The sequence below is a fragment of the Mandrillus leucophaeus genome, unplaced genomic scaffold (assembly GCF_000951045.1).
Source record: "Mandrillus leucophaeus isolate KB7577 unplaced genomic scaffold, Mleu.le_1.0 Scaffold590, whole genome shotgun sequence".
Taxonomy (NCBI): domain Eukaryota; kingdom Metazoa; phylum Chordata; class Mammalia; order Primates; family Cercopithecidae; genus Mandrillus; species Mandrillus leucophaeus.
The window spans coordinates 679586-706760 of NW_012106364.1; the positions used below are offsets into that span (position 1 = coordinate 679586).

The following is a 27175-nucleotide window of genomic DNA, read 5'->3' on the forward strand; positions in this document are numbered from 1 at the left end:
CTGGCAGTAATATATATACAGCTACTGGCAATATTTCCTGGGAGACAATTTTGAAATGAATCATTTTATTAGGGAAAATTATCACCAAAAGGACAAAAGCCTGACAAAATCGTTTACCAACTGGCCTAGAGCACAGTATCTGTATCAACATTGCCAACAGATATGAATAGAACCAACTGAGAAAAAAAATGAACACCCATTAGCCAAGTGTGCAGCTTGTGCCTGTAGTCCCAGCTACTTGGGAGGCTGAGGTTGGAGGATCACTTGAGCTCAGGAGTTTGAGGCTGCAGTGAGCTATGACCACACCATTGTACTGTATGTAGCTTGGGTGACAAAGCGAGACCTTGTCTCAAAAAAAAAAAAAAAAAAAAAAAAAAAAACCATCTCCCAGCCGGACCAAAACTCATTCTAGGGAGGAAATGTATTATTTGAGTGGTTTTGAGAGCAAATTTTCAGAAGAAGAACGCCTGCACATCATTTAACTGCCCTGAAAGTACTACTGCTTTATTACAGCTCACCGGTGAAAAGATGGGAAAAGGAGATTTTTGTGGTTTTACTTAAATGAAAATAAAATGGCCAGGCATAGTGGCTCACGCCTGTAAATCCTAACACTTTGGGAGGCTGAGGTGGGAGGACTACTTGAGCCCAGGAGCTCAAGGTTGCAGTGACCCTGTCTTTAAATAAATAAATAAGGCTAAGATGAACCATCTGTTCCTCTTGCTGCAAGAAAGGTGCACGAACTTATTATTCAGTCTCTTTTTTTCATGAATGAACACACTTTTGTAGTCCTTCTCCAACTTTCATGTGACACATTAGCCCAAAGTTATACACTCAGGGACCTGGGATGTACACCATCAAGAGGCGAAGGGCAAGCAAGCTGTATGTTTTATCTTAAAGTCATGCAATTTTACATTCTAAGTTGTAACATACCAGTGTATATTCTGTTTATATTATTTACCATCAAGTAAGCCTGACGCTGCAAGGCAATGAGCCATATTTATTCTGCAGCTTCAAATGCACCCTGCACTCTGCTGTGTACTCCAGAGACTGCGTTTCCCAGTTTGAGAAAGACCAGTTAGGTGAAACTGTATTCTATTCTAGAAGGTGACAATAACAAACTAACTGGAAAATTACAGGATAGTATAAAGTGTATAAATTTTGAAGTTTTAAAGAAGTCCAGGGTTTAAATTCCAACTCTGCAACTTACTGTATGACCTTCAGTCTTCTGTAAAATGGGGCCCAATACCAATTATCTTCCGGAGTTGTTCTGAGGATTAGAAATTACAAAAGTTCTGCCGGGCGCGGTGGCTCAAGCCTGTAATCCCAGCTTTTTGGGAGGCCGAGACAGGCGGATCACGAGGTCAGGAGATTGAGACCACCCTGGCTAACACGGTGAAACCCCGTCTCTACTTAAAAAAATAAAAATAAAAAAACTAGCCAGGCGAGGTGGTGGGTGACTGTAGTCCCAGCTACTCGGGAGGCTGAGGCAGGAGAATGGTGTAAACTCGGGAGACAGAGCTTGCAGTGAGCTGAGATCCGGCCACTGCACTCCAGCCTGGGTGAGAGAGCGAGACTCCGTCTCAAAAAAAAAAAAAAAAAAATTATAAAAGTTCTAGCACAGGGAATAGCACTCAGAAATTAGTACTTATTCTCAAAACTGCCTGAGGCCAGCCTTGACTAAACGTATGCACTGATACAAAGATAGTGGTTATGGAAGCCTCACTGAGAAATTTAATGGGCAACAACTTACAAAGATCTTTCCACATAACACAAACTCTAAAAACTAAGTTTTTAAATCATTGCAAAGCTACCCCGAAGGAAGAAAAATAAAGATGTAAAACTAGTACAGATGATGGATTTCCTGTGGGCTAAAAAATCTCAAAACTATTAATAAATAGCTTATGACTTTAGATATCTGAAAGGTAAAAACCTGAAAGAAACAGTGGGAAAAACATGGACTGGGGGTCAGGAAAAGGCAGTTTCTCCTCTATTCCATACCACTCAAGCTGGGCACACAGCATATTTCTCCAGGATGAAATCCTTCATCAGCACAGAGAAAGGGCACTTTGGATAATTCTTCCTTTCCATTTTTGATACACAATAGCACTGTTTATGTAAAAGAATAAAGCACAGCACCTGGGATGAACAAAAGGCTGTAATTTAGCCAAGGCCTCTGCTGACAGACTGGAAGTAAAGGCAATAAAATAACCGAGATTCAATTATTACTTCAGTGATCCTCGCAGATGTCAGACTCATGAGCACATAACACATATGCAAGAGTTATACACACGGGCATCAGGTCACCTCCCACACTACACCAAATCAGAAGGATCTGCACGTTGAGAAAAATCACACTACTCAGAACGAGCAGTTTCTTAGATTAAGTACCAGAGTTATAAAACAAACAAACAAACCAAAAAACTCCACATATATGGCTTCCAAAAGAAACAAAAAAGTCCAAATAACTACTTTGCAAGCCTATACCTAACTAGTAAACTGTCATGCTCTACATGTAGAGCAGGTCAACTACATAAATTACATTACTTGAATTTACTCCACATCAAAGCAATAGTTCAGTTTGTACTGACAGATGGAAGAAACTATCTGTAGAGTACAAGCAAAAGACAATATGCTGAAATGCAAGCAAAAAATAAGGATGTTCTAGTAAGGAGACTAAAAAGAATAGGTAGAAATCCATTTTTATCCAAGTCTTGAGATGAAGAGGCATTCCATTCAAAGACGACTGCTTTCTTTAAAAAAGCATACAAGAACCAATCACCTGGGGAGCTACAGTATGTTTACTTTCTTTACATCACAGCAATGGCCCCACCCTAACTCCTCTTTAAAGAATCACAAATGTTGAGAGTCCCTATTATTGCTGGAAGAAGGCTATAGCTTTCAGGAATGTTGTGGCAAAGCATTTCTGACTAGTAATAATAACAAATAAATAATAAATTGATAAGTATTTCCTGACTAGGACAGTTCTATTAGGTTAGAGCAAAAGTAATTACTTTTAATGGCAAAAATCGCAATTACATTTGCTCCAACCTAATAGGAAAAGGTTGCAACTCACTAAATCTTAACCCTGGCCAAATTTCATGAGTGTGACAGTAAAAGAAGATGAAACAGAACAAGATCTAAGGGAAGATCACCAGGCTATGAAAAAGGAAGAATAAAAATATCTTCTCATGAATATCAAGTTTTAAGATAGAAGAACAGAAAATGGTTAGACAATCCAAAATATACAATGCCCTCGATTTTCGGTCTCCAATTATGGCAAGTAAGCAAGGATAAAAAGGACCCTGGGACTGAGCGACCATATCTAAATTGGCCAAATTCAACTTCCGGTCAACTTCTGACCCGATGGATAGCCTCACAGAAAATCATAACAGGAAAATATTCAGAGGGAAAAGAACAAAGGTAAAGTCAGAGATATCTGTTTTTGTAGGAACTGCCAAAGAGGATCTCGAGAATACGATTCTTTTGTGGCGGTCACTGTCTTGGCTTAGATATCAGTTTTTAACACCTCTACCTAATTCCATTTGGAATTTCATTTGGTTTAATGTTCTCAACCCTGGCTGCAAGATTAAAATAACCCAGGTAACTTTTAAAAAATAGCAATGTCTAGGTCCTGCCTCCCAGAGGTGGTGTTTAATTACTCCTGGACTCAAGTATTGATAGTATTTTTTTTTCTTTGTAGTTTCAATGGCTAGAGAGAGAGTATTTTTTTTTAACTGGTAATTGTGTGATACCAATTCTGCAGATAGAGTTGAGAATCATACAGTTATTAGGAACCAGGCAATACTTTGTTAGCAGTACACCACTGACCTCTATGGGTGAGGTTCTGTTAGAAACCCATGATAAAAGTAGTACCAACAGTCTAGTGGCCTGGTTGCTAGCCTTCCTGAAATGATCACTGAGCTAACCTAAATGCTGCTTCCCAAACCACCACACAATTCTAAACATGGCCATATTTTAAATAGGAGTTTGGGTTGAATTCTACCACTCCTAGCTACACTAGTCTCCCTACAAGGCAAAAGAAAGAGCTTTAATGAAATAATAAGTTTCTTGCCCTCTGAATTAATTTAAGGGAGAGGAGGAGCCCTCTTTCCAGAAGTCTGTTTACTACTGAAGAGAAAAAGCGCCAGGCGTGGTGGCTCACGCTTGTAATCCCAGCAACCTGGGAGGCTGAGGCAGGTGGATCACCTGAGTTCAGGAGTTCAAGACCAGCCTGGTCAACATGGTAAAACTCCGTATCTATTAAAAATGCAGAAACTCAGCTGGGCATGGTGGCGGGCACCTGTAATCCTAGCTACTCGGGAGGCTGAGGCAGGAGAATCGCTTGAACCTGGGAGGCGAGGTTGCGGTGAGCCAAGATCACACCACTGCACTCCAGCCTGGGCAACAAGAGCAAAACTCCATTTCCAAAAAAAAAAAAAGCAAATAAAAAGAGAGAGAGAAAAAGGGGCATCTGCTATCTGAGCATCTAGGTAGCTATAGTTCAAGCACTAAACTGAAGTGGTTCACAGTAGTCACCAGATATTCTATGTCCTTAATGTGCAAAATGTGGCCCATGGACCAGCAGCTTCAGTGTCACCTTGTTAGAAATGCAGACTCTAGGTCTCACTCTAGACCAACTAAATCATCTCTCTTAGGCTCAGTGTGCTGGCTCACACCTGTAATCCCAGCACTTTGGGAGGCCAAGGCAGGGGGATTGCTTGAGCCCAGGAGTTCAAGATGAGCCTACGCAACATAGTGAGAACCCATTTCCACAAACTAAACAAAACAAAACAAACCCTCTCTGGTACAAAATCTTTAGGAGATTCACAGGTATATAATTTATTTTGAGAAGTACTCTGTAAGGCAAGGATGCATTCAAAAAATGGCTTTGAGGATTAATCTTCTCTTTAGATAATTTGCATAAGAACAACGAAAGCATTTTAAAAGTCTACTGCTGCCTTAGAAACTCATCTTCCACACAGCCAAATTTAGGTCTTCCTTGTGATGTTCTCGAAAAAGGAACCTTGATTCTCTGAGTAAATATATATTTAACCACATACGGATCCAAAGCAAAACTAAGGGCTTTAATTTCTTCTCATCTTGATTTCTGGGATATCTTTCAAACTCAGAATAAGCTGAAGAAAACTGCACTGTAAACAATTTCTGGGCTATAACACCAAGGATACCATTTTAAATCCCAAAGTCAGGAAAAGCTAAAATTTAGAGTTACATAAAAACATAACTGGGCCTATGTAGCAAAAGTTGCATATTTAGAAATCCGATTAGAAAAACAACAACTTTCCTATCCCTGAAAGAATATCCCTTATATAAAAAAAAAGAAATAGGCCTGTGTGTAACTTTGGCTACTACAAGCAGGTGCTAACAGCTTTGCCCTTTGATACAATACTTGCAGGAACTCTAATGCAGATGAGTGGGCAGCTATGTAAAACATGATAACAAAACCCATTGGTTTTGGAGTTGGCATGAGCTAATACAAAGTCAAATGAAAATAACATGTTTCTTTTTTTCTACGCTTATAGTGGGTCAAGTAGGATTCTGGTCTGGCAGCATTAAAGGCAGGGCCTCTTTCTCCCCTCTATTCCTTGAACTTAGTTTGTTTCTCATTCTTAGGTTCAATGAGTCCACCATGTAGTAAGCTTCCCCACCAGGGAATGTAATAAACTTGAGGAGGATGCAATATTTAACTTGTGGTTGATATGTGAACAGAAAGGAAGAGCTATTTTAATTTTATAAGGGATTCTTAGGAGCCTCCATGAATATTTAAATGTTTGTCACTCTCCTGAGTCTACAAGGAGGCTAGACAGCAATGTAAATCGAATCATCGTATGAGGAAGCTATTCTGTTTATATAATCAGTCAGTTTCAATCATTAAAGATATGAATATAAAAAGTATTTGCTTATATGCCCAAGAAAGACAATAGAAGTGCTCATTTGTGTCAATATAAGCTGGAGTTCACAGCTTGGTCAATGTATAAATTCTAGAAGCAGTGATTTTCCATTAACGAAATGCACAACCCACAGAGATATGACTATAACCCTATTTCCTTGGACCCTCTGCCAGCCAAAAAGTAAATGAACCTCTACTGGCTGGTATAAACCCCAGATACAAAACTGCTCATAAAGTAGAAGAGAAGACGCCAGTATATGCAGCATAGAGTGCAGTTGTTTTGTATCTGTCATCTCTGGGAACATATATTTTCATATCTAAGATGTCAGCCCTCCAATGATATTGGTAAATAAATCGTTGTTGGGCATCTTTATAGTCATTGGGTTGACAAAAATCTCTTTTGCAAGGGTCTGCTAGAAAAGCCTCTCTAATTCCATCACAGTTTAAGGCAGTCATGTGATAGACTTGTTATTTTTCTGGCCTTCTCTTCATAGATTGAAGGTCACCCTCAAAATTCATTTATCTTGTACAGAAACAAAAAATAATTTTGGTTCCCATTGGTGGCAAATGTTCACAGATATTCTGGATTTTGGAGCCTTTTAGTATTAGAATCCTGGAAGCTAATTAAATTGGAAGTATGATAGAATGGAGTAGGTGGGGAAGAAGGGAAAAAAAGAACCAATCAAGCAGCCCTTTCCAACTGTAATAAAGGTACATTTTACTTAAAAAAAAAAAAAAAAAAAAAAAAGGCTGCCTCAAAACCTTTCAGAATTAGGGCATAAGTAAATAAAATATAAAAAAGGCAAAGGTTTGAAAGCCTCAAAATAGGATGATTTGTGTGAGGTCACTTTAATGTCGTTCAGGTCAAAAGGAGAATTGATGTGGGCTATCCAGAGTTAAGAGCTAGGAACAATAATAAACTCTGGAAAAGATACTAAACGTTAAAATTGCTGAACAATAGGATGGTTAAATGTCAAAAGTTCTATTTAGATGCAGGACAATGAAATAATCCCATACACCTGCAGACATACCCCATTACCGACGATGAACAGTATTAATTATAATTTTGCCTTACTAAAGACAAAGAATCCTGTCCTTTATCAAAGGACATTACTGCTCATCAAGGAAAGGTCTAGTTCTAAAAAGCTGAATAATTTAAAACTCTCTAGCATATCAAGAACTAAAAATAACCAAAAGAACAAGGGAAGAAAGATGCTTACCAGACTATCTAGTCCTCCTCCTAGGAGATCCACCGCTCCCATCTGCATGGAGGACACCTGTGGCACATTGACTGGGGGACCGAGGTCAAGGTTTAAAAGATCCCCTAGAAGATCACCTTGAGAGGGGATAACCTGAGGCTGTTCCAGATTCGTTGCAGTGGTAGTGCCAACAGGGCTGTCACCTGCATCAGTGCTAAAATCACATACACATAAAATGGACAAAAGAGAAAAGTCAGTTTCACCTAGGACATAATATGGCAACAGTAGTTAAACATATAGCTATATATAACTATCAAATACAAGGGGGAAAAAAACCCTCTGATTTTATAACCATTTGTTTATGCTCATGAAGAGATAATAGCAACTCTTATTTTTATCAAATACAGTTGCTAAAATGAAAATAAATTATATGATGTAAACCTTGTCAGTTATATAATATAATTGGTCAATTTTAATTAAACATCTATGAGGGAACACTGTAAAGAGAATTCTATGGTTCTCTGTAGAAACTGTAAAATATATGGTTCCTGCCCTCAATGGCTTACACACCAACAAAAAAAATCAGCATTTACAAAATGACTAAAAAGCAAGTTTACTGCGTAACAGCAGAAACATGTATTGTGTGTCTGTATAATTGATAGGATACGAGTAACACAACAAAAAAAGCTTCTCAGAATGGTTTTATGAGGAACTACGAGAGAGAAACCTCCAAAGAGGAAGAGAAGGTTTGTACAAAGGCACAGAAATGAACAATTTGACTTCAGGGGTGGTAAAAAAATTATATTGGCAGGAGTAGAGTTTGGGATTGGTAAAATTCGGGGGAAGAGAGAATAAGGAAAATAAAACTTTGAAAACTAGTCTAGAGAGCTGATTTTTTATAAAAGAAATGCAGAATCACTTTTATTTCTTGAACAAAGAACAGAAACTAAAAATAACATTAGAGGAACATTATTCTAGCACCTGTGTATATAATGAACTGAAGTTAGGAGAATGGACATGAAGATCAGCTAAGAGTAATCTAAACTGCTACTGTTGTCAACTATGTATGAAATAATAAAAGCTCAACAAGCTATAAAAATAAAAAGAAAGTGGTGAGTTCCAAGACATTTTAAAAGGACTAGGTAAGAGAAATGATGATCTTTTCAATAAATGGTGTGGGTTAACTGCACAGCTATGTGGGGGAAAAATGAACCTTGGCTCCCTATAATTCACAAGGTAAACAAAAATTGAGATAAATCAGACATAAATGTGAAAGGTAAAACCTAGTTGAAAACCTAGAGTAGCATCTTATAAGCCTGGAGGAGATAATGGTTTCAACAAAAAGCAGTAGCCACAAAAGAAAAAAGTAATAAACTGGACTTCATTAAAATTAAGAACATGTCTTCCAATGACACCATTAAGAAATTGGGAAAAGATACTCTCTACAAACTGAGAGAAGATATTCACAACACATATACCTAACAAAGGACTTGCATCCAAATTATATAAGGAATTCCTACAAATCATTAAGAAAAAGACAAATCATTAAAAACAGGCAAGTCGCAAAAGAGGATACAGTAACATGAAAATGTGCTTAGCAACTTTACTCAACAGGAAAATGCAAATTAAAACTATAACAAGACACCACTATACACTCACCAGAATGGCTAAAACTAAAAAGATCAATAATACCAAGCAGTGCTGACAATGTAGATTACCTGGAACTCATACAGTGCTAGGAGTATACACCGGTACAACTACTTTGGAAAATTGGCAGCGTGTGTCTCCTACAGCTAAATAGAAACCTATTCTACGATCCAGCAATTCTACTCCTAGGTATATGCCCGAGATAAATACGTATATGTCTACCAAAAGACAAATACAAGAATATTCATAGCAGCCACAAACTAGAAATAACCCAAAGATGCAACAGAAGACATAAATAGTATATTCATGGAATGGAATACTACACACCAATAAAAAGGAGCAAACTACTAAAAACACAGATTAACCTCACATTATGTAGAGCAAAAGACACAAGACATAGAAGAGTAAAAACTGTAGGTTCCATTTATATCACACTCAGGCGGAGACAAAATGAATCTATAGCGATAGAAATCAGAACAGTGGTAATCTCTGGAGTGTGCACACTGACAGTAAAGGAACATGAGGAACCTTCTAGGGTGCTGAAAATATTCTATATCTGATCAGGGTAGTGATTATATGAGTGTATACATATGTAAACATTCATTGAACACTAAATGCTAAGATTAGTGAACTAATCTATTACTAACAGATTGGACTAATCTATTACTTAATAGAAGCAATAATGTTAATATAAGTAACATGAAGATATTCTCCACTGCATAAGCTTACATCAGACCAGAATAATCCACTGACAGCCTAACATTAATAAACAATATAATAAGCACCCTATTATTTATACTGTTAATCCGACACAGGCATGCTCTAAGGAAAGATCACAAAAAGTACCCAGCTTGTTTACCAAAAACATCACCTCTAGCATTACCAGTATTAGAGGCACTGCCTGCCCAGTGACATACGTTCAATGGCCGTGGTATCCTGACCAGGCAAAGGTCAGGCAATAACCTTAATGCTAAGGTTATTATAAATTAGATGTCAATTTAAAAAGTAAAAGTCCTACCAAGAAAATTCCAGGCTCAGATGGCTTCACTGTGAATTCCTCCAAACATTTAAGGAAAAAGTAAGACCAATCTTACATAAACTCTAAACGAGACTAGAGAATGGCCACTGAGAAAATCTGAAAGTAGGTTAGCCTGCTTATTGGATGATATTAAGTAATTATGTCCAATTTTGTTAGGCTTGATAACATTGTAATTTCAAGTCTTTATCTGTTAAAGATAACAAGTACAGTACTTATGGGTGAAAAGATAACGAGGTCTGGGATTGGATTTAAAATATTTGAGCCATCTCAAAAACAACTGTGGGGCAATAAATGAAATAACATTGGCAAGATACTGATAACTGCTGAAACTGAGTGATAGGTATATCCAAGTTTGTTATACCACTCTATCTTGCATATTTTAAGATTTATATGATAAAAAGTAAAAACAAACAAACAAACAAAAAAACAGCCAGACGTGGTGGCTCACACCTGTAATCCTAGCACTTTGGGAGGCCAAGGTGGGCAGATCACCTGAGGTCAGGAGTTCGAGACCAGCCTGACCAACATGGTGAAACTCAATCTCTACTAAAAATACAAAAAAATTAAAAATTAGCTGGGAGTGGTGGCAGGCACCTGTGGTCCCAGCTACTCAGGAGGCTGAGGCACGAGAATCACTTGAACCCAGGAGGGGAAGCTTGCAGTGAGCCAAGGTCATGCCACTGCACTCTAGCCTGGGAGACAGAGTGAGACTATATCTCAAAAAAAAAAAAAAAAAAAAAAAGTAAAAAAACACTGTAACAATTTAATTAATAAACAAATGTTTTCTTCTAAAAAAGCCTAGGTAAGCTTTGACACAAACAAAAACTGAGAAGTAAAAGATTAGTTACACCTCTAATAATCACAGGGGAATCTAGAAGGATGACAGGAAAACTTTTATGCGCAGTTCTCAATTCTGATAAAATAAGTAAGAAAAACAAGTAGAGAAGCTTGACAGAAACAAGGGACTGGGCTGGGCACGGTGGCTCACACCCAGAGTCTCAGGGTAGAGCACTGGGCTGGGTAATTGAGAACCTGTTCATATTCCAGCCGGGCGCGGCGGTTCACGTCTCTAATCCTGGCACTTTGGGAGGCCAAGGCAGGTGGATTACTGAGGTCAAGAGTTCGAGACCAGCCTGGACAACACGGTGAAACTCCATCTCTACTAAAAGCACAAAAAGATTAGCTGGATGTGGTGGCACACGTCTGTAGTCACAGCTACTCAGGAGGCTATAGCAGGAGAATCTCTTGAACCCAGGAGGCAGAGGTTGCAGTGAGCCAAGATTGAGCCACTGCACTCCACCCTGGGCTATAGAGTGACAGTCCATCTCAAAAACAAAACAAAACAAACAAACAAACAAAAACAACAAAACCAAAGGACTGGCAGTCAGAGAAGTAAGCTTGGTTAGAAATTCACATACACATCTCAGGTGAAAACATGAGGGTGGGGGGCAGTGTAGGGTGGTGGTAAAAGCAGGGGATTAGGTGTTGGCTCCAGTAATTACTAGCTGCATAATTTCTGGCAAGCAACAACCTCTGTGAGACAAAATTTCCTCATCAATAAAATGGTAACAATATCACGGAAGCATAAGGTTTTATTAGAGCAAGAATCAACTGAAAACATGGTCTAACTGGTAAAGCTCTGTAATATATTAGTGGTTAGTGGGTAATTTCCCTAAGGGAATATGTAGAGAAACACAGAAAGAAAAGGTTCAGATCGAACCTTTTGATACAACCAAGATCAGTAACCAGAGAAGAGAATAAACATGGAACTGCAAAGATTAATGACAGAGATACAATCTAGGAAAGCTGATTTACAAGGAAAAAGTGTCCAGGAAGTCACGATGAAAAGGCTTTAAGAAATAAAAAGGGGAAATGATTTCATACACCTGGCAAGAAATACATAAAATCTTTCATATTCTCTACACATGAAATTCTGTCATCTTCTGACATATACCATTTAGAAAATGTGACAGAACACATGGTTCTATCAGTATGTCTAAAAAGAAGGTAGAATAGGTATTCCGCACATATTTTTCTTCACTCTAATGGAATGAATAATAGGAGAAGTGAGTTCAATGAAAAGATATAAATGATCCTACAGATTCTAGAAGAATATGATACATCATTATTATACATCCTTTCTCAATGGAAAATACAAGAAAATTAATATAATGACATTTCTAATTTTAAGAGAAATAACTGCATAACTGTCATCAAAGCAGTATTTTTCAAAGGTGAGATTTTTCCGAATTAGACAACTATTTACTACCTCACCCCCACGAAGCAGCTGACAAGTATAAGCATAGTAAGCAACATCCAAGTAAAAAATCACTTCTCTCTTTCCCAGGTGATTTTAAAAGACCTAGTGAAGTGAGCATTTTTAAACCTCTAGAAGATGCAGAATAAGGCTTTAAAGTGTTGCTTTGTTTCCTATGAGAGGTGTATCACTTATTAATCTTACACTGCAGAACAGAACTAGGTAATGTCAATACTATTACAGACATGTCATTTGCAGCAACGTATCATCCCCATTTATATCAAAACAGATTTTCCTTATATTTGCATTTCCCTTAAAAACACAAAACATGCACAAACAGACAAAAAGGAGGTTATCCAAAAAGGAACCACAAAAGAAATTGTGAAGATAAGAACTTAAAGGCTATTAATCAGATAAAGGCCTTATGTAAGACACTTTCTTTTTAGATAACTTAATGTTGGTTCTCTCCCTGCATTTAAGAAAGGGTTGTTTTTGCTTATTGATTCATTTTCCCACTTCCATGTGAGGGTTAAAAGTTATCAGGAGGCTAGATACAAACACAGTTACAGAGGGAAGTTACAACAGAAATTCCGTATCTACATCGAAACTTGAAGCACAGACTGGGAGAAGTTCTTAGAAGTTAAATAGTCTCATCTATAGAATGTTAAACATGCTTGCCTACAAGGAGAAACACCCTAACTTACTATAAGGACTAATCCTTATGAAGCTCATATCTCCTCTGGATTAAAATTATAGCACCTGCTGTAAAACCAAAGATTCAACTCAATCATGAAAGATTAATAATCTCCTTGGATGTTGCTGTTTCTTTTTCATTTGTCTGAATCCACAGTCTATTTACATAGAGCCCAAAATGCTGACCACACCAATTTGTAAAGCAATAAATACTACACTTCGGCCATTCACAAAAACCACTTAAACAATAATATACATTAGACAATGGAACAAGACACTCATTAATAAAAGCCCAATTATTCTAACTACTCTGGAAGGAAATCCTACTTTGATCAAGGTCTATTATGATTGATGAAGGAATCAGATTCTGAAAAGATTCTGAGATACCCATTATAAGAGTTTATTAGAGTGTTTCTTCTCCCTAATTAGAACTTTAGGACAGCTACAAAGTAAGAGCTCCATGTTACCCAAGAGCCTGTTCATATCAATTTCCTTGTTGAAATGGCCAATTTAAAAAGGTACAGGTAACTGAAAAACTAAGTCCACACAGAAGTCAGGCTTTTTTTTTTTTAGTAAAACAATACTGAAATATTATTTCATTAACAGTTTTACAGCATAAGTTGTACCTACTAACTTTCCATAAGGCTCAACAAAAGCTACAGTAAAGGGTCAAGATGGCTAAATGTATACACAGGCTTTTTTCCAAGTTTTCAACTATGGGATTATTTCTATTCTCTTCTTACCGCAGACTTAAGCAACTTTCAGACTTCATCAATTTAGAAGGTCTTCACCACAATTTTCTAAAGCCATAATGTACTCTTAGATTGGAACACAGAGGAGTCTTTCACCCATTTTATATGTGGTCACTGGTATTCAGTTGGAGCTCCCTGGGGTTGTACAGTAGCAGGTTTGCAAAAATGTACAGCAAGTTCTTTTCCAGACTATAAAAGCATAAAGAAGACCAACTCTGTCTAAACAGAGTCATTTCTCACTCAAAGACAGTTCACACCTTCTTACCTCCCATGATGAATTGGCAAGTGTTTACGATGAATTCCATGACTTCCTTCCACAAAAGCGTTAGGAGGCTTATGATACACAGAGGCCAAAGAACCAATGTGGCAGATTAGCTCATCCAGCAGAGTTGGCTCAATAAGGTCCGTCTCCTCAGAGATCAGTGGCTTCTCAGACAAGACTACTTCTTTAGCCGTGACAGGGTCAGTTGAGAGAAGGCGCCAATAAATATAGCCCCGGTCTCGAAGGTCAGGATTATCAGAATCCTAAAGAAAAGGCAAAGGCAAGGAGGTAGAGATGAAACTGTTCTCCATACAGAAACCCAAACTGCTGGATTTATCAACCAATGCTGTAGTGATTTATGCAGACGGGGTATTAAGAAGATATTTCATGGTAGCTCGTAGCTCATGCCTGTAATCCTAACACTTTGGGAGGCTGAAACAGGCGGATCACTTGGACCCAAGAGTTTGAGATCAGCCTGGGCAACGTGGCAAAACCTTGCTTCTACAAAAAATATAAAAAATTAGCAGGACGGGCTGGGCGCGGTGGCTCACGTCTGTAATCCCAGCACTTTGGGAGGCCAAGGTGGGTGGATCGCTTGAGGTCAGGAGTTTGAGACCAGCCTGGCCAACATAGCGAAACCCCATCTCTACTAAAAATACAAAAATTAGCTGGGCTTGGTGGCGCGTGCCTGTAATCCCAGCTACTCAGCAGGCTGAGGCAGGAGAATAGCTTGAACTCAGGAGGCAGGGGTTGCAGTGAGCTGAGATTGTGCCACTGCACTCCAGTCTGGGCAACAGAGTAAAACTCTGTCTCAAAAAATAATAATAATAAAAATAAGAAAATTAGCAGGGCAGGGTGTAGAGCCGCATGCACATGTAGTCCCATCTACTCAGGAAGCTGAGGGAGGAGGATCACTTGAGCCCAGGAGGTTGAGGCTGCAGTGAGCCATGACTGCACCGCTGCACTCCAGACTGGGCAATAGAGTGAGACTGTCTCAAAAAGCAAGCAAATGTGTTAACTCAATATGGTTCTAATGTAGTCATAATTCTGTAATCTCTAATGTTTCAAGGGATGTAACTATAAATTAAGATGGGTTAATCCTAAGACTCAAATTCAAACAGAAATAAGGAATAGAAAACTAATGCTTAATCTGGTAAAAGTTAACTGGTTGAGACGGCCTTAGAACATAAAAATTTTTTAAACTAGGGCTGGGCATGGTGGCTTATGCCTGTAATCCCGGCACTTTGGGAGGCCGAGGCGGGAAGATCACCTGAGGTCGGGAGATTGAGACCATCCTGGCTAACACAGTGAAACCCTGTCTCTACTAAAAATACAAAAAATTAGCCAGGTGAGGTGGCACATGCCTATAATCCCAGCTACTCAGGAGGCTGAGGCAGGAGAATCACTTGAACCCGGGAGGCGGAGTGCAGTGAGCTGAGATTGTTCCACTGCACTCCAGCCTGGGCAATAAGAGCAAAACTCCGTGAAAAAAAAAAAAAAAAAAAAAAAAAAAAAAAAAGAATGTTTTAACTGCTTTAAATATTAGCAGGCTTATTAATAACATATATTATATCTTACATACATTGTACTCATACCTTCTTCCTTCATGCAAATATTTATTAAGTACCTCCTATTGAGACACTGGCTAGGCCCTGGAAATAAAGAGGTAACAATACACTGCCTGACTTTAAGGAGCTCACATAATATTAACTATTTCAATAGAGTATGAAAGGTACTATTATCTAAATAATCAAAAACTGTTAAAGAGAAGACATAACTGCTTCCAAAAGGCGTGACACTTGAATTTGGTGGTCTTGTTTTGTGCTATGGTGGTTTTTAAATAATTGTATACATGTTCACGGTTAAAAAGAAATTATTACCAAACATACCGCATCACAATTTATAAGTGTATGACATAAAAAAAAAAACTTCCCCCAATTATCCAACCCTTCTCCATCTCAACTCCCAATCCCCCAAATAGCCATGATTAGTAATGTGGTGTATATCTGTCCAGATGGGACACACACACACTTATTTCATATAAAACGAGTTTCATATTATATATACTGTTTTGAAGTTGTTCTCCATGTTGATGTATACAATTGCACTTTTCCACTGTAACGTCCACTGCACCATTAAATATTAGTCCCCTACTGAGGGACATTTAGACTGTTGCCCGTTTTTCCCTTTCTACCTTTATTATTGTTTTGTATGTATGTATGTATGTATGTATGTATATATGTATTTTGAGACAGAGTCTTGCTCTGTCACCCAGGCTGGGGTACAGTGGTGTGATCTCGGCTCACTGCAACCTCTGCCTCTTGGGTTCAAGTGATTCTCTTGCCTCTGTCTCCTAAGTAGCTGGGATTATTGGTACGCAACACCACACCCAGTTAATTTTTGTATTTTTAGTACAGACAGGGTTTCTCTATGTTGGCCAGGCTGGTCTCGAACTCCTGACTTCAAGTCATCCGCCCACCTCAGGCTCCCAAAGTGCTAGGATTACAGGCATGAGCCACCATGCCTGGCCTATTGTTTTATTTCTTTATTTTTTGTGTGATCATTATAAAGTGGCAATAAATATCCTGGTACCTACCTCAAAAGTATGTCTATATGATGGCATTTATTTATGCAGGAGTTGTTCCAATAGCAACTTATTAAAGGCAACAATAAGTCCCTGTTTCAACTTCTGTATTTCAAACTCATAACCAGACCAGGTACAGTGGCTCATGCCTGTAGTCCCAGCTACTAGGAAGGCTGAGGCAGGAGAATCATTTGAACCCAGGAGGTGGAGGTTGCAGTGAGCCTAGATCACGCCACTGCACTCCAGCCTGGGCGACAGAGTGAGACTCCGTCTCAAAAACAAAACAAAACAAAACAAAAAAAACCCCCCCCAAAAAACAAAAAAACCCCGAAAACCAAAAAAACTCATAACCAAACAAAAAATATTTTCTTTAAAATAGGACAATTTGAGGGCTTCCATTTTAGTTTCTAAGTGAGTAGATGAATTGGTTCATGACTCAGCCACTTAAGGCCCTTATCATCCAGTTCAATTGCAGCAGTTACCCTGATTATTTTTGACTCTATAGATTCAAATAGTTTTTCTCAGTCACAGATTGTTTAAATTGCACTTATAATGGATTGTTGGTTAAAGACAAAAAGCATAAAGAACATTGCAATACAGCAAATTAATAAAATTATTAAAACAGTAAATTTTATCTCAAGATAATTTTTACCACATTTATAAGTTGTATTATTCTAATAGAAATGTATGTATATGCATATGTATATGTATGAATGTCTTATCAAAATGTCTCTAGTATTTGAAATGCCCGGGTTAAAAAAAGGAAACAGTGATAATTAGAAATTTAGTTGATTTTGTTTTTTTTTGGGGGGGGAGGTTGAGGGACTAAATTGCACCTAAGTGTTTATAAATAGCAGCCTGAAACCTCCTTATTTAGATTTTCATTTGAAAACAAAGCTCAAACATTATAAAACAAAAACAAGTTGATTTTTTAAAAAGAGCAGAATACAAGTTTCTCAAAATATCAGGTCAGGGAAGCAACCCCTCTCTCCCACATTTTTTTATACATAAATTAAATGTTAAACTTTAAGCTATATATGCAGTCCTTAAAGTCCATGTACTTTAGAATTTGTAAAGTATGGTTTTTATTACACAATTAAACACTGCATTTATCTTATTAACTTAGAAAATTCAGTTTGTCTTTATGTGCCAGTAATATCTTAAAGGTATTCAACTTTATAATACATGGTTTAATAATATACTCATCAAAATAAAATGCTTTTTCTTCAAATTATTTCTCCCATATGTAATGCAAACAATTTAACCAAATGACCCAAAAGAAAAATTCCCGGCCGGGCGCGGTGGCTCAAGCCTGTAATCCCAGCACTTTGGGAGGCCGAGACGGGCGGATCATGAGGTCAGGAGATCGAGACCATCCTGGCTAACACAGTGAAACCCCATCTCTACTAAAAAAAAAAATACAAAAAACTAGTCGGGCGAGGTGGCAGGCGCCTGTAGTCCCAGCTACTCAGCAGGCTGAGGCAGGAGAATGGCATAAACCCGGGAGGCGGAGCTTGCAGTGAGCTGAGATCTGGCCACTGTACTCCAGCCTGGGCAACAGAGTGAGACTCTGTTTCAAAAAAAAAAAGAAAAAGAAAAAAAAGAAAAATTCCCATAGGGATTCACAAAATTCAAAAATCTAGCCAGGCATGGTGGCTCAGTAATCCTAGCACTTTGGGAGGCCGAGGTGGGCTGATCACTTGAGGCCAGGGGTTTGAGACCAGCCTGGCCAACATGGCAAAATCCCATCTCTACCAAAGGTACAAAAATTAGCCAGGCATGGTGGCAGATGCCTGTAATCTCAGCTACCTGGGAGGCTAAGGAGGGAGAATCACTTGAACCCAGGAGGTGGAGGAGGCCGCCACAGGGAGCTGAGATTGCACAACTGCACTGCAGCCTGGGTAATGGAGTGAGACTCCATCTCAAAAAAAAAAAAAAAGTGTATATATATACATACATATATACACACATATGAAAAAAGTTTGAGAGTTCCTCCACAAATTATTTGAAATGCTGCTATATGGCAAACTGCTGGAGATAGAGTTACTGGATCAAAGTCTAAATAGACACTAACTTGAAAAATACAATCCTATGAGAAATGAGTGCAAATTTCCCAAGACTGAAAAGTCAGGAGTAGGGAAGAATCTCCTACTGCTCAAACTCTGTTTGTTCTGAGGGATGACCTGTTAGTCTTACTGTAAGCCAGCCCTCACCAACTACCTCATATTTTACATGGAGGCCACAGTAATTCAGACCGTCAAGACCGAGATAAATAAAAATACGGGACCTTTTTGTGATCTTAAGTTGCCATTAAATGTTTGGTGACTCAGATAATTTGGCTTTGGATCTACTGTACTGCTAAGACCCACATGCCCTCCTCAGGGGAAGAGCTCCCAAAATAATACTTACCAGGCCAGCACTAGAACAGTAATTCTTAAACTATAATGTGCATCAACATTTTAACATGCCAGGAATGCCACTGAAAGTGCAGAACCCAGAGGCCATACTTCAGAGATTCTGATTCATTCTATCAGAAGTAGGGCCTAGTAATTAGTATTTTTAACAGGCAGCCCAAGTGATTCTGATGATGGTGGCCCCTAGTTCATAGACAGAAAAACATGAAGACCTCTCTTCCATGTATCACAAAGAATAATTACTAACGTCTAGATATTTTTTTGTTTTATTTTGCTTTGTTTTGTTTTGAGACAGAGTGTAGGTTGTGTTGCCCAGGCTGGAGTGTAATGGGGCAATCTCGGCTCACTGCAACCTCTGCATCCTGGGTTCAAGTGATTCTCCTGCCTCAGCCTCCCCAGTAGTTGGGATTACAGGCGCATGCCACCACGCCCAGCTAATTTTGTATTTTTAGTAGAGATGGGGTTTCTCCATGTTGGTCAGGCTGCTCTCGAACTCCTGACCTCAGATGATCTGCCCACCTCGGCCTCCCAAAGTGCTGGGATTACAGGCATGAGCCACCGCGCCCGGCCTCTGTTTGTATTCTTTACTGACTTGAACCGACTACTGTATTGACTTTCTGTGTAACAGGTAAAATGATAAATTTTTGAAATGAAGCCTCAGATTCAAGAGTTGGGTTTTCCCCCCTAATAATATTTTTAATTATACTCCCATTTTACTTAAAATTAAAAGCACTAAGATTTCACATATATATACTTCACTTAATTCACAGCACAAGTAAAAACAGTATTAATTAACTCTACTTTACAGACAGAAGAAAAGCAGTATGAAAGAAATTTGCTCAGTCATGTCCTGAATCAGTGGAAGTAGCATCACCAGAACCTCACTACCCAATTAAGTTAACACAATTCAGCAGACCACATTGCATCCTAAACTTAAATTGGTACTCACCAGCCATAAATATTTAGGTTCTTATTTCACAAACTTGAGGAAAAAAGAGAACCATGTGAAAAGACTTACATGGGCATACTTATTCTTTTTTTCCTTTTTTTTTCCCGATACAGTGTCTCACTGTATTATCCAGCCTGGAGTGCAGTGGCACGACCTCAGCTCACTGCAACCTTTGCCTCCTGGGCTCAAGCGATCCTCCCACCTCAACCTCCCAAGTAGCTAGGATTACAGGCGTGTGCCACTATGCTCAGTTAATTTTTGTATTTTTTGTAGAGATGGGATTTTGCCATGTTGCACAGGCTGGTTGAACTCTTGAGTTCAAGTGATCCGCCTGCTTCGGCCTCCCAAAATGCTGGAATTATAGGCGTGAGCCAAAGCACCCAGCAGCATACTTACTCTTTTATGATAACTTCTCAGACTTAATTAATTAATTAGACAGAAAAATTAATTGGATAGAAAAAGCAAGCCTTCAGGTGGGCTCTGTGGCTCACACCTGTAATCCCAGCACTGTGGGAGGCCAAGGCAGGAGGATCACTTCAGGTCAGGAGTTCGAGACCAGCCTGGTCAACATGGTGAAACCCCATCTCTACTGAAAAAAAAAAAAATTAGCTGGGCGTGGTGGCATACACCTGTAATCCCAGCTACTCAGGAAGTTGAGGTAGGAGAATTGTTTGAACCCAGGAGGCGGAGGCTGCAGTGAGCTGAGATCATGCCACTGCACTCCAGCCTGGGTGACAGAGCTAGACTCAATACTGAAAAAAGGCAAGCCTTGAGAAATTGCTTATTATTTATAGTATGAAACAATCATCCACAAAGACCTCAAAACTAGCAAACACACATATACATATGGGCTTATGCTTAATATTGCTTCAGGCAGGGAATATGTATTCTCCAAGTCATTCTTAACCTTCAGACTAGAGGAAGCATAGCACAGTGGACAAGACCATGGACCTTAGAGCCAGACATATCTGAGTCTGAGTTCTACCTCTGCCCCACAATAATTAGGCCTCTCTGAGTTTCCTCATCTATAAAAACAGAAATAGTTTCCTAACCCTTGCTAGGATTAAGTGAGTTTCTAGCCTGTCCTGTTCTAGGAAGCTTATGAAAATTGCATCTAAGGCTAAACAGCATTAATTGAAACTAGAGTCAGGAAACTGCATGCCACAATGGCCTACACAGTTTCCATGGGAGATGGTTAAATGTGATTCTAAGGTTTCAAACAACCAATATGGAAAAGAAAGCTGATCAGGCATGCTACACTGATACACAGAAAATTCCAAAACTTGTCAGGAATTTGATGGGGCTTCACAAAGAAAAGTAATGACTTTGATAACAAGCTAACAACAGATCCAAATTGGGTAGTTTTCCATGACGACTGTTATTAGTACAGACTGATAGTATTCGCGTAATTTAGTAAAAGCAATTTTATTAGGGGTCAAAAACAATGCAGTACAGGTATCCAGATGTCTATTAATAAGGCTTGATTCAGAGGTGAATTTCAGACTATCTGTAAGAACAGCACTACGTGTATCCTTTAAGCAATCCTTCCTAAATACTTTATCTCAGTCAAATTTTGATAAATACTTAAGAGGTAATGAGACTGAGTGTGAAATCTGGCCAGAATGCGTAATACAGCTCTCCTATGGTGCCTGTTACATACAAACACATAGGCCTTAACAGACAATGATGATAGGGTTGAGAACTTGTGAAAACAGATGAAACTACCAAACATACTTGCTTGGATATTTACAGTAAGCAGAGGGGAAGAAAGGCCAAAATTCTCTTTAGAAATTGTTTTGATCAAATGTGAGCTGCTCTAATTCTGTCATTCTATGTGACCACTTACAGCAAGCTTGTCCAACCTGGGGCCACATGTGACCCAAATCAAATTCATAAACTTTCTTAAAACTTTATGAGATTCCTTCTCTCTCTTTCTTTCTTTCTTTCCTTCTTTCATTCCTTCCTTCTTTCTCTTTCTCTTTTTTCTTTTATTCTTCCTTCCTTCCATCCTTCTTCTCTTTTCCTTTCTTTCTCTCTCTCTCTTTCTTCCTTCCTTCCTTTCCTTCCTTTCTTCTTTCTTCTTTTTTCTTTTATCTTTGTTTCTCTCTCAATTTTCTCCCTCCGTCCTTCCCTCCTTTCTTCCTTCTTTCTCTTTTGCCTGTTTTACATTTCAATGTGTAAGCAAATGGTGATTAAAGGACAATAGGCTTAAAATATTCTTAAAAAAAAAAAAAAACTTTATGAGATTCTTTTGCAATTTTTTTTTTGGGGGGGCTCATCAGCTATTGTGAGTGTGTTTTATGTGTGGCCCAAAACAATTCTCAATTCTTCTTCCAACGTGGCCCAGGGAAGCCAAAACATTGCACACCCCTGACTTAGGAGTTTAAAATTAAAACATGAAAGAGTGCAAAAAAAAAAAAAAAAAAGTGGGGGGGGTGGGAGGAATAAAGAAATTGTTTTGAATTCATCTTAGAGATTCAAATGGGTTAATCAAGGATCCAGACACAGGAAATCAGAACACTCAATTCAATACTAATATTAACCACTGATGCTTATAAATTGCTTTGCTTCAGGCAGAGGAAGATCCTTAAGAAAGTTTTTAAAATACTTCAAAATAGCTTGTACAAATAAATTATTTTAAAGTTGTACAAGCTCATACAAATACATTTTTTAAAGTTGTAAAATTAGTAACAGGAAAAATTATGGCTCAGAACTAGGCAAAGTACTGTGAAAGGGTTTTAAATTTTGATTACGCACCAGTATAAAGGGATGAGAAAGAGAGAAAAATGGTAAACTGGATATCTGAATCATATTCCATTTGCAGACACACATCTTAACCCTGACAGCCTGCTAAAATGCCAGCCTGTTAGCAAATCCAATTAAGAACATTACTAAATCATGAATGGACTGATGATCATTATACCAGTTATACTAGAAAACCTAATTATTTTGATTTCTGTGGATCTAATAGAATGACCTGATCTTTAAGGCCAGCTGTCACTTTCCTGAGATCAGAATCCATCTAAACTTCTTTTCTTCTGACCAAAAAAATCAAGTAATTCCAAGGAGATCCAAATATATCAAATAATTCAAGGAAGCAGCATAAGCACTTAATTTCCAAGAGAAAGGCAAACACTCTGGAAGGTAGAACAATGAATGAAACTTTGCTCAGGCATCTTTTATCTGCACATGGTACTTTCATTTGAAAGCTGAAATGAAGTCACAGTGAAGCAGGTACTATCAGACCATGTCATTTTCATCTAAGTATGTCCTTCACTAAACTAAGAGTCTAGGTTCAATTTTCATGAAATATGAAAAGTGGAGTCAGTCAACTCATTTAAAAGCCATACAATTAGCTACAATTCAGCTGAACAAAAGGCATTGTTTTAATATTTTAACAAGATCTAAAGGTCATACTTCCTTCAAACAAAACTTCCCCAAATGAATCCCCTAGGAAGAGTTTCATAATTTCCTACAATTTGAAACAAGACAAATCAACATCTCTCTTTTTCCAGATTTCTTACCTGTGTTGCCAAACTCAAGACTTGCTGGACTAGCTCCTGTGTTTCTGATGGTTTCTTGAGAAACAGCTTCACTATCGCAGTAAGCAGAGTGAGTTGCACCTAAACAGACATAATTTGTGATACAGTGAAAGAACGGCACTGGCATTATTCCCTGCCATCATCTCCAAAGTGGTGTTTCCCCAACTATGAATTACCATGGAGCCTTTCTGATTTTGGTTAAGAGACAAAAGGCTGAAACTCAATATCAACAAGAGCAGTCAAAAGTATTCGTGGGAAATACAAAGGTATTCAACTGAAAACTCTATCCTTTTATCCTCAAAATGCATTTTTGGCACAAAATATTGCTTGTTTCTAAGCCAGATAGTTACCTGTGTTTATTATTATTACTATTATTATTTTGAGACAAGGTCTCCCTCTACTGCCCAGGCTGCACATTCATAGCTCATTGTAGCCTCAAACTCTTGGACTCAAGCAATCCTCCTGCCTCAGCTTCCCAAGTAGCTAGGACTACAGGTGCAAGCCACTACATCTAATTTTGTTTTTGTTTTTGTATTGTTTGTAGAGAGGTAGTCTTGCCATGTTGCCAGGGCTGGTCTCATACTCCTGGCTGGAAGCAATTCTCCTGCATCAGTCTTCCAAAGCGCTGGGATTACAGGCGTGAGTAACTGAGCCTGGCTTACATTTCTTAAAGTATATGTTAACATACTGATGGTGATAATATTGGCTCTTGAGCAAGTCCTTCATTATTTACTTCTACCAAAAGCTACAATTTGGGGGGAATTATGGAATCATCTGTCATACTGGGGCAACAGCCAGGACAGTAGAATTATGTCAGGTTACAGCCTATTAAGAGTTGGCTGCTAAACCACAAAGCTATTGACTTGTACATACTCCTTGAATTAGGTCTATTAAAATTGCTATGGTAGATTACATGTATAATTTTCTATTTGCTTTGAGTACAAATGCCAAGAAAAAAGGGCTTAATAATTTATCGGCTTCCTGGTCCCGTGGCTCTAATTTTGGTAGGGGAAAGTGAGAAGCAGTCTCAGAATTTTCATTCAAAGATAATCTTTTCAAACCTCACCACAGCCTTAAATGAAAAATCCCTGCTGTAATGAGCCACAGCCATTACTAACAGAAAAGTGTAGTCATTTTTAGGTGACAGAAAATAAAAAAGTAGTGGTAACTACTGCTCTAAGCCAGTGGTTGTCAAAGTGCGGTTCTGGATTAACAGCAGCATCAGCATCACCCTGAACCTTGTAAAACATACAAATACTTAGGCACATCTCAGACTTACTGAGTCAGATACTGTCAGGGTGAAGCCCAGCAACATGTGCTTTAAAAAGCCCTCCAGGTGTTAACAATGCTTACTGAAGTTTGAGAACTACTGGTCTGAGTTATGCAGGTTTTTAACATTAGAAATCAGTAAAACTGGCACGGTGGCTCACACCTGTGATCCCAGCACTTTGGGAGGCCGAGGTGGGTGGATCACCTAAAGTCAGGAGTTCAAGACCAGCCTGGCCAACATGGTGAAACCTTGTCTCTACTAAAAATACAAAAAATTAGCCGGGAGTGATGGTGGATGCCTGTAATCCCAGCTATTCGGGAGGCTGAGGCAGGAGAATCGTTTGAACCTAGGAGGCAGAGGTTGCAGTGAGCCAAGATCCTGCCACTGCACTACAGCCTTGGCAACAGAGTGAAACTGTCTCAAAAAAAAAAAAAAAAAAAAAAATTCAGTAAAACCGGCCAGGCGTGGTGGCTCATGCCCATAATCCCAGCACTTTGGGAGGCCGAGATGGGTGGATCACCTAAGGTCAGGAGTTCAAGACCAGCCTGAAACCCTGTCTCCACTAAAAATATAAAAATTAGCCAGGTGTGGTGGTGCACACCTGTAATCTCAGCTACTGGGGAGGCTGAAGCAGGAGAATTGCTTGAACCTAGGAGGCAGAGATTGCAGTGAGCCAAGATTCTGCCACTGCATTCCAGCCTGGACAACAGAGCGAGACTCTGTCTCAAAAACAAAAACAAAAAATCAGTAAAACTGAAAAGGGACATCCCTGTTGGCAGAAAAATGAACATACTATATATAAATATAGACATAGAAGAAACTGCCTATAACCTTTGCTTTCTCTGAAATCTCCCCAAAGACATCTAAAACTACTAGGAAAGACAAGAGACAAGAACTTACCTGGGTGCTTTCATCGTGAAAACCCTCCAGGAAGCTTTCTAGTAACTCATCTGCATTGTCAATTCTTTCAGCATATTCTCCCACAATCCAAATCATAGCTGCTCGAGCATCTGGCTCATCCAGCGAGTCTAAGTTCTCACATAGAGTGGCAATGATACTTTCATACCTGATGTGAAAAAAATGAACTATGGTTATTGAGGGCAAAACTAAGAACTATATTTAAAAGTGAAGGCTAAAGGCAAAACCACAAACAAGGAACCCTAAACCAAACCACCAAACTGTAAAAGCTTTTAGTCAAGAGAACGTACAGGTTTTAAGTCAGAAAATGTTAATGCCTTAAATTTCCCTTCAATTATTTTTTAAGATCTAGACCTTAAAACCTTTATAAAAATTCATCAGATGTTCTTTTGTTTTGTTTTTTGAGACAGGGTCTCACTCTGTCACCCAGGCTAGAGTGCAGTGGCATAATCACAGCTCACTGTAACCTCAAACTCCTGGGCTCAAGCAATCCTCCCTCCTGAGTCTTCTGAGTAGCCAGGACTACAATTGAGTGCCACCACACTCAGCTAACTTTAAAATTTTTTTGGTAGAGGTGGGGGTCTTGCTATGTTGACAAGCTGGTCTCAAACTTGTGGCCTCAAGTGATCCTCTCGCCTTGGTCTCCCAAAGTGATGAAATTACAGGTGTGAGCCACACTGCCATCTGTTCTTTTTACAAGGAAAAATTAACCAGTGGTGTAAGATAATACCACTACCTTGTATTTGTAACAATCTTTCATATATGTAGATTAGAAAATTTTCCTATTGTTCCATTTTGCCTTCACGGTAGAGAGGAACAGAAATTCCACTTTATTTTTAGGCAAATGAAGTTAGACAACAACGGTATCCAGATGAGAAATGGTAAATCTGTCCCTTAATCCACTTATCTCTCCTTTTTATAAAAGACATCTTTCTTTATGTTAGTTCTTCTAAAGGTACCTGTACTAATGACTTATTTCTCCAAAGAAAGAAGTAATTCAAATACTCATTTTTACGTATCTATTGCTCTCTCAGGCTTACCATGTTGAATCCATCTCCTTGGCTAATGTAGTTTTAACCATTAGAATGACTCTGTATAATAAATTAGATGTGGACAACTAAATAGTACACTTAACTAAGTATCTGCCTACTTCTACTGATTAAACCAGGCTCTTGATTGCTTTCTTAAAAGTAAACCATCCTAACTCCTTATTAACCATAAACCAGAAATGGACACATTTCTCCACCAATCACATTCAGATACACATCTTCACCCTCAATCAATAAGTTTAAATGTCAGGCACAGTGGCACAGGCCTGTAATCCTAGCTACTAGAGAGGCTGAGGCAACAGGATCACTTAAGCCCAGGAGTCTGTGTCCAGCCTGGGCAACACAGTGAGATCCTGTCTGAAAACAAACAGAAGTTAATTAAAAAAAGTTTAGGCAGGGCATGGTGGCTCACGTCCATAATCCTAGCACTTTGGGAGGCCGAGGTGGGTGGATCACTTGAGGTCAGGAGTTGGAGACCAGCCTGGCCAATATGGTGAAACCCTGTCTCTACTACTAGAAATACAAAAATTAGCCGGGTGTGGTGGCAGGCACCTGTAAATCCAGCTACTCGGGAGACTGAGGCAGGAGAATCTTTGAACTCGGGAGGCAGAGGTTGCAGTGAGCTGAGAGCACGCTACTGCACTCCACCCTGAGCGACAGAGTGAGATTCTGTCTCAAAAAAAAAAAAAAAA

General features: G+C 38.8%; 1 protein-coding gene across 1 annotated transcript in view; it reads right to left on the reverse strand.

Annotated features, from left to right (window-relative positions):
- Positions 1–27175, reverse strand: part of AP2B1 (adaptor-related protein complex 2, beta 1 subunit) — a 149688-nt gene that overhangs the window by 63682 nt on the left and 58831 nt on the right. The window contains exons 12-15 of the mRNA XM_011999417.1: positions 25417–25582; positions 23229–23327; positions 13761–14020; positions 7129–7321 (exon numbers count right to left, since the gene is read on the reverse strand). Coding sequence (XP_011854807.1) covers positions 7129–7321; positions 13761–14020; positions 23229–23327; positions 25417–25582 — 718 coding nt within the window. The remainder of the gene's footprint in view (positions 1–7128; positions 7322–13760; positions 14021–23228; positions 23328–25416; positions 25583–27175) is intronic.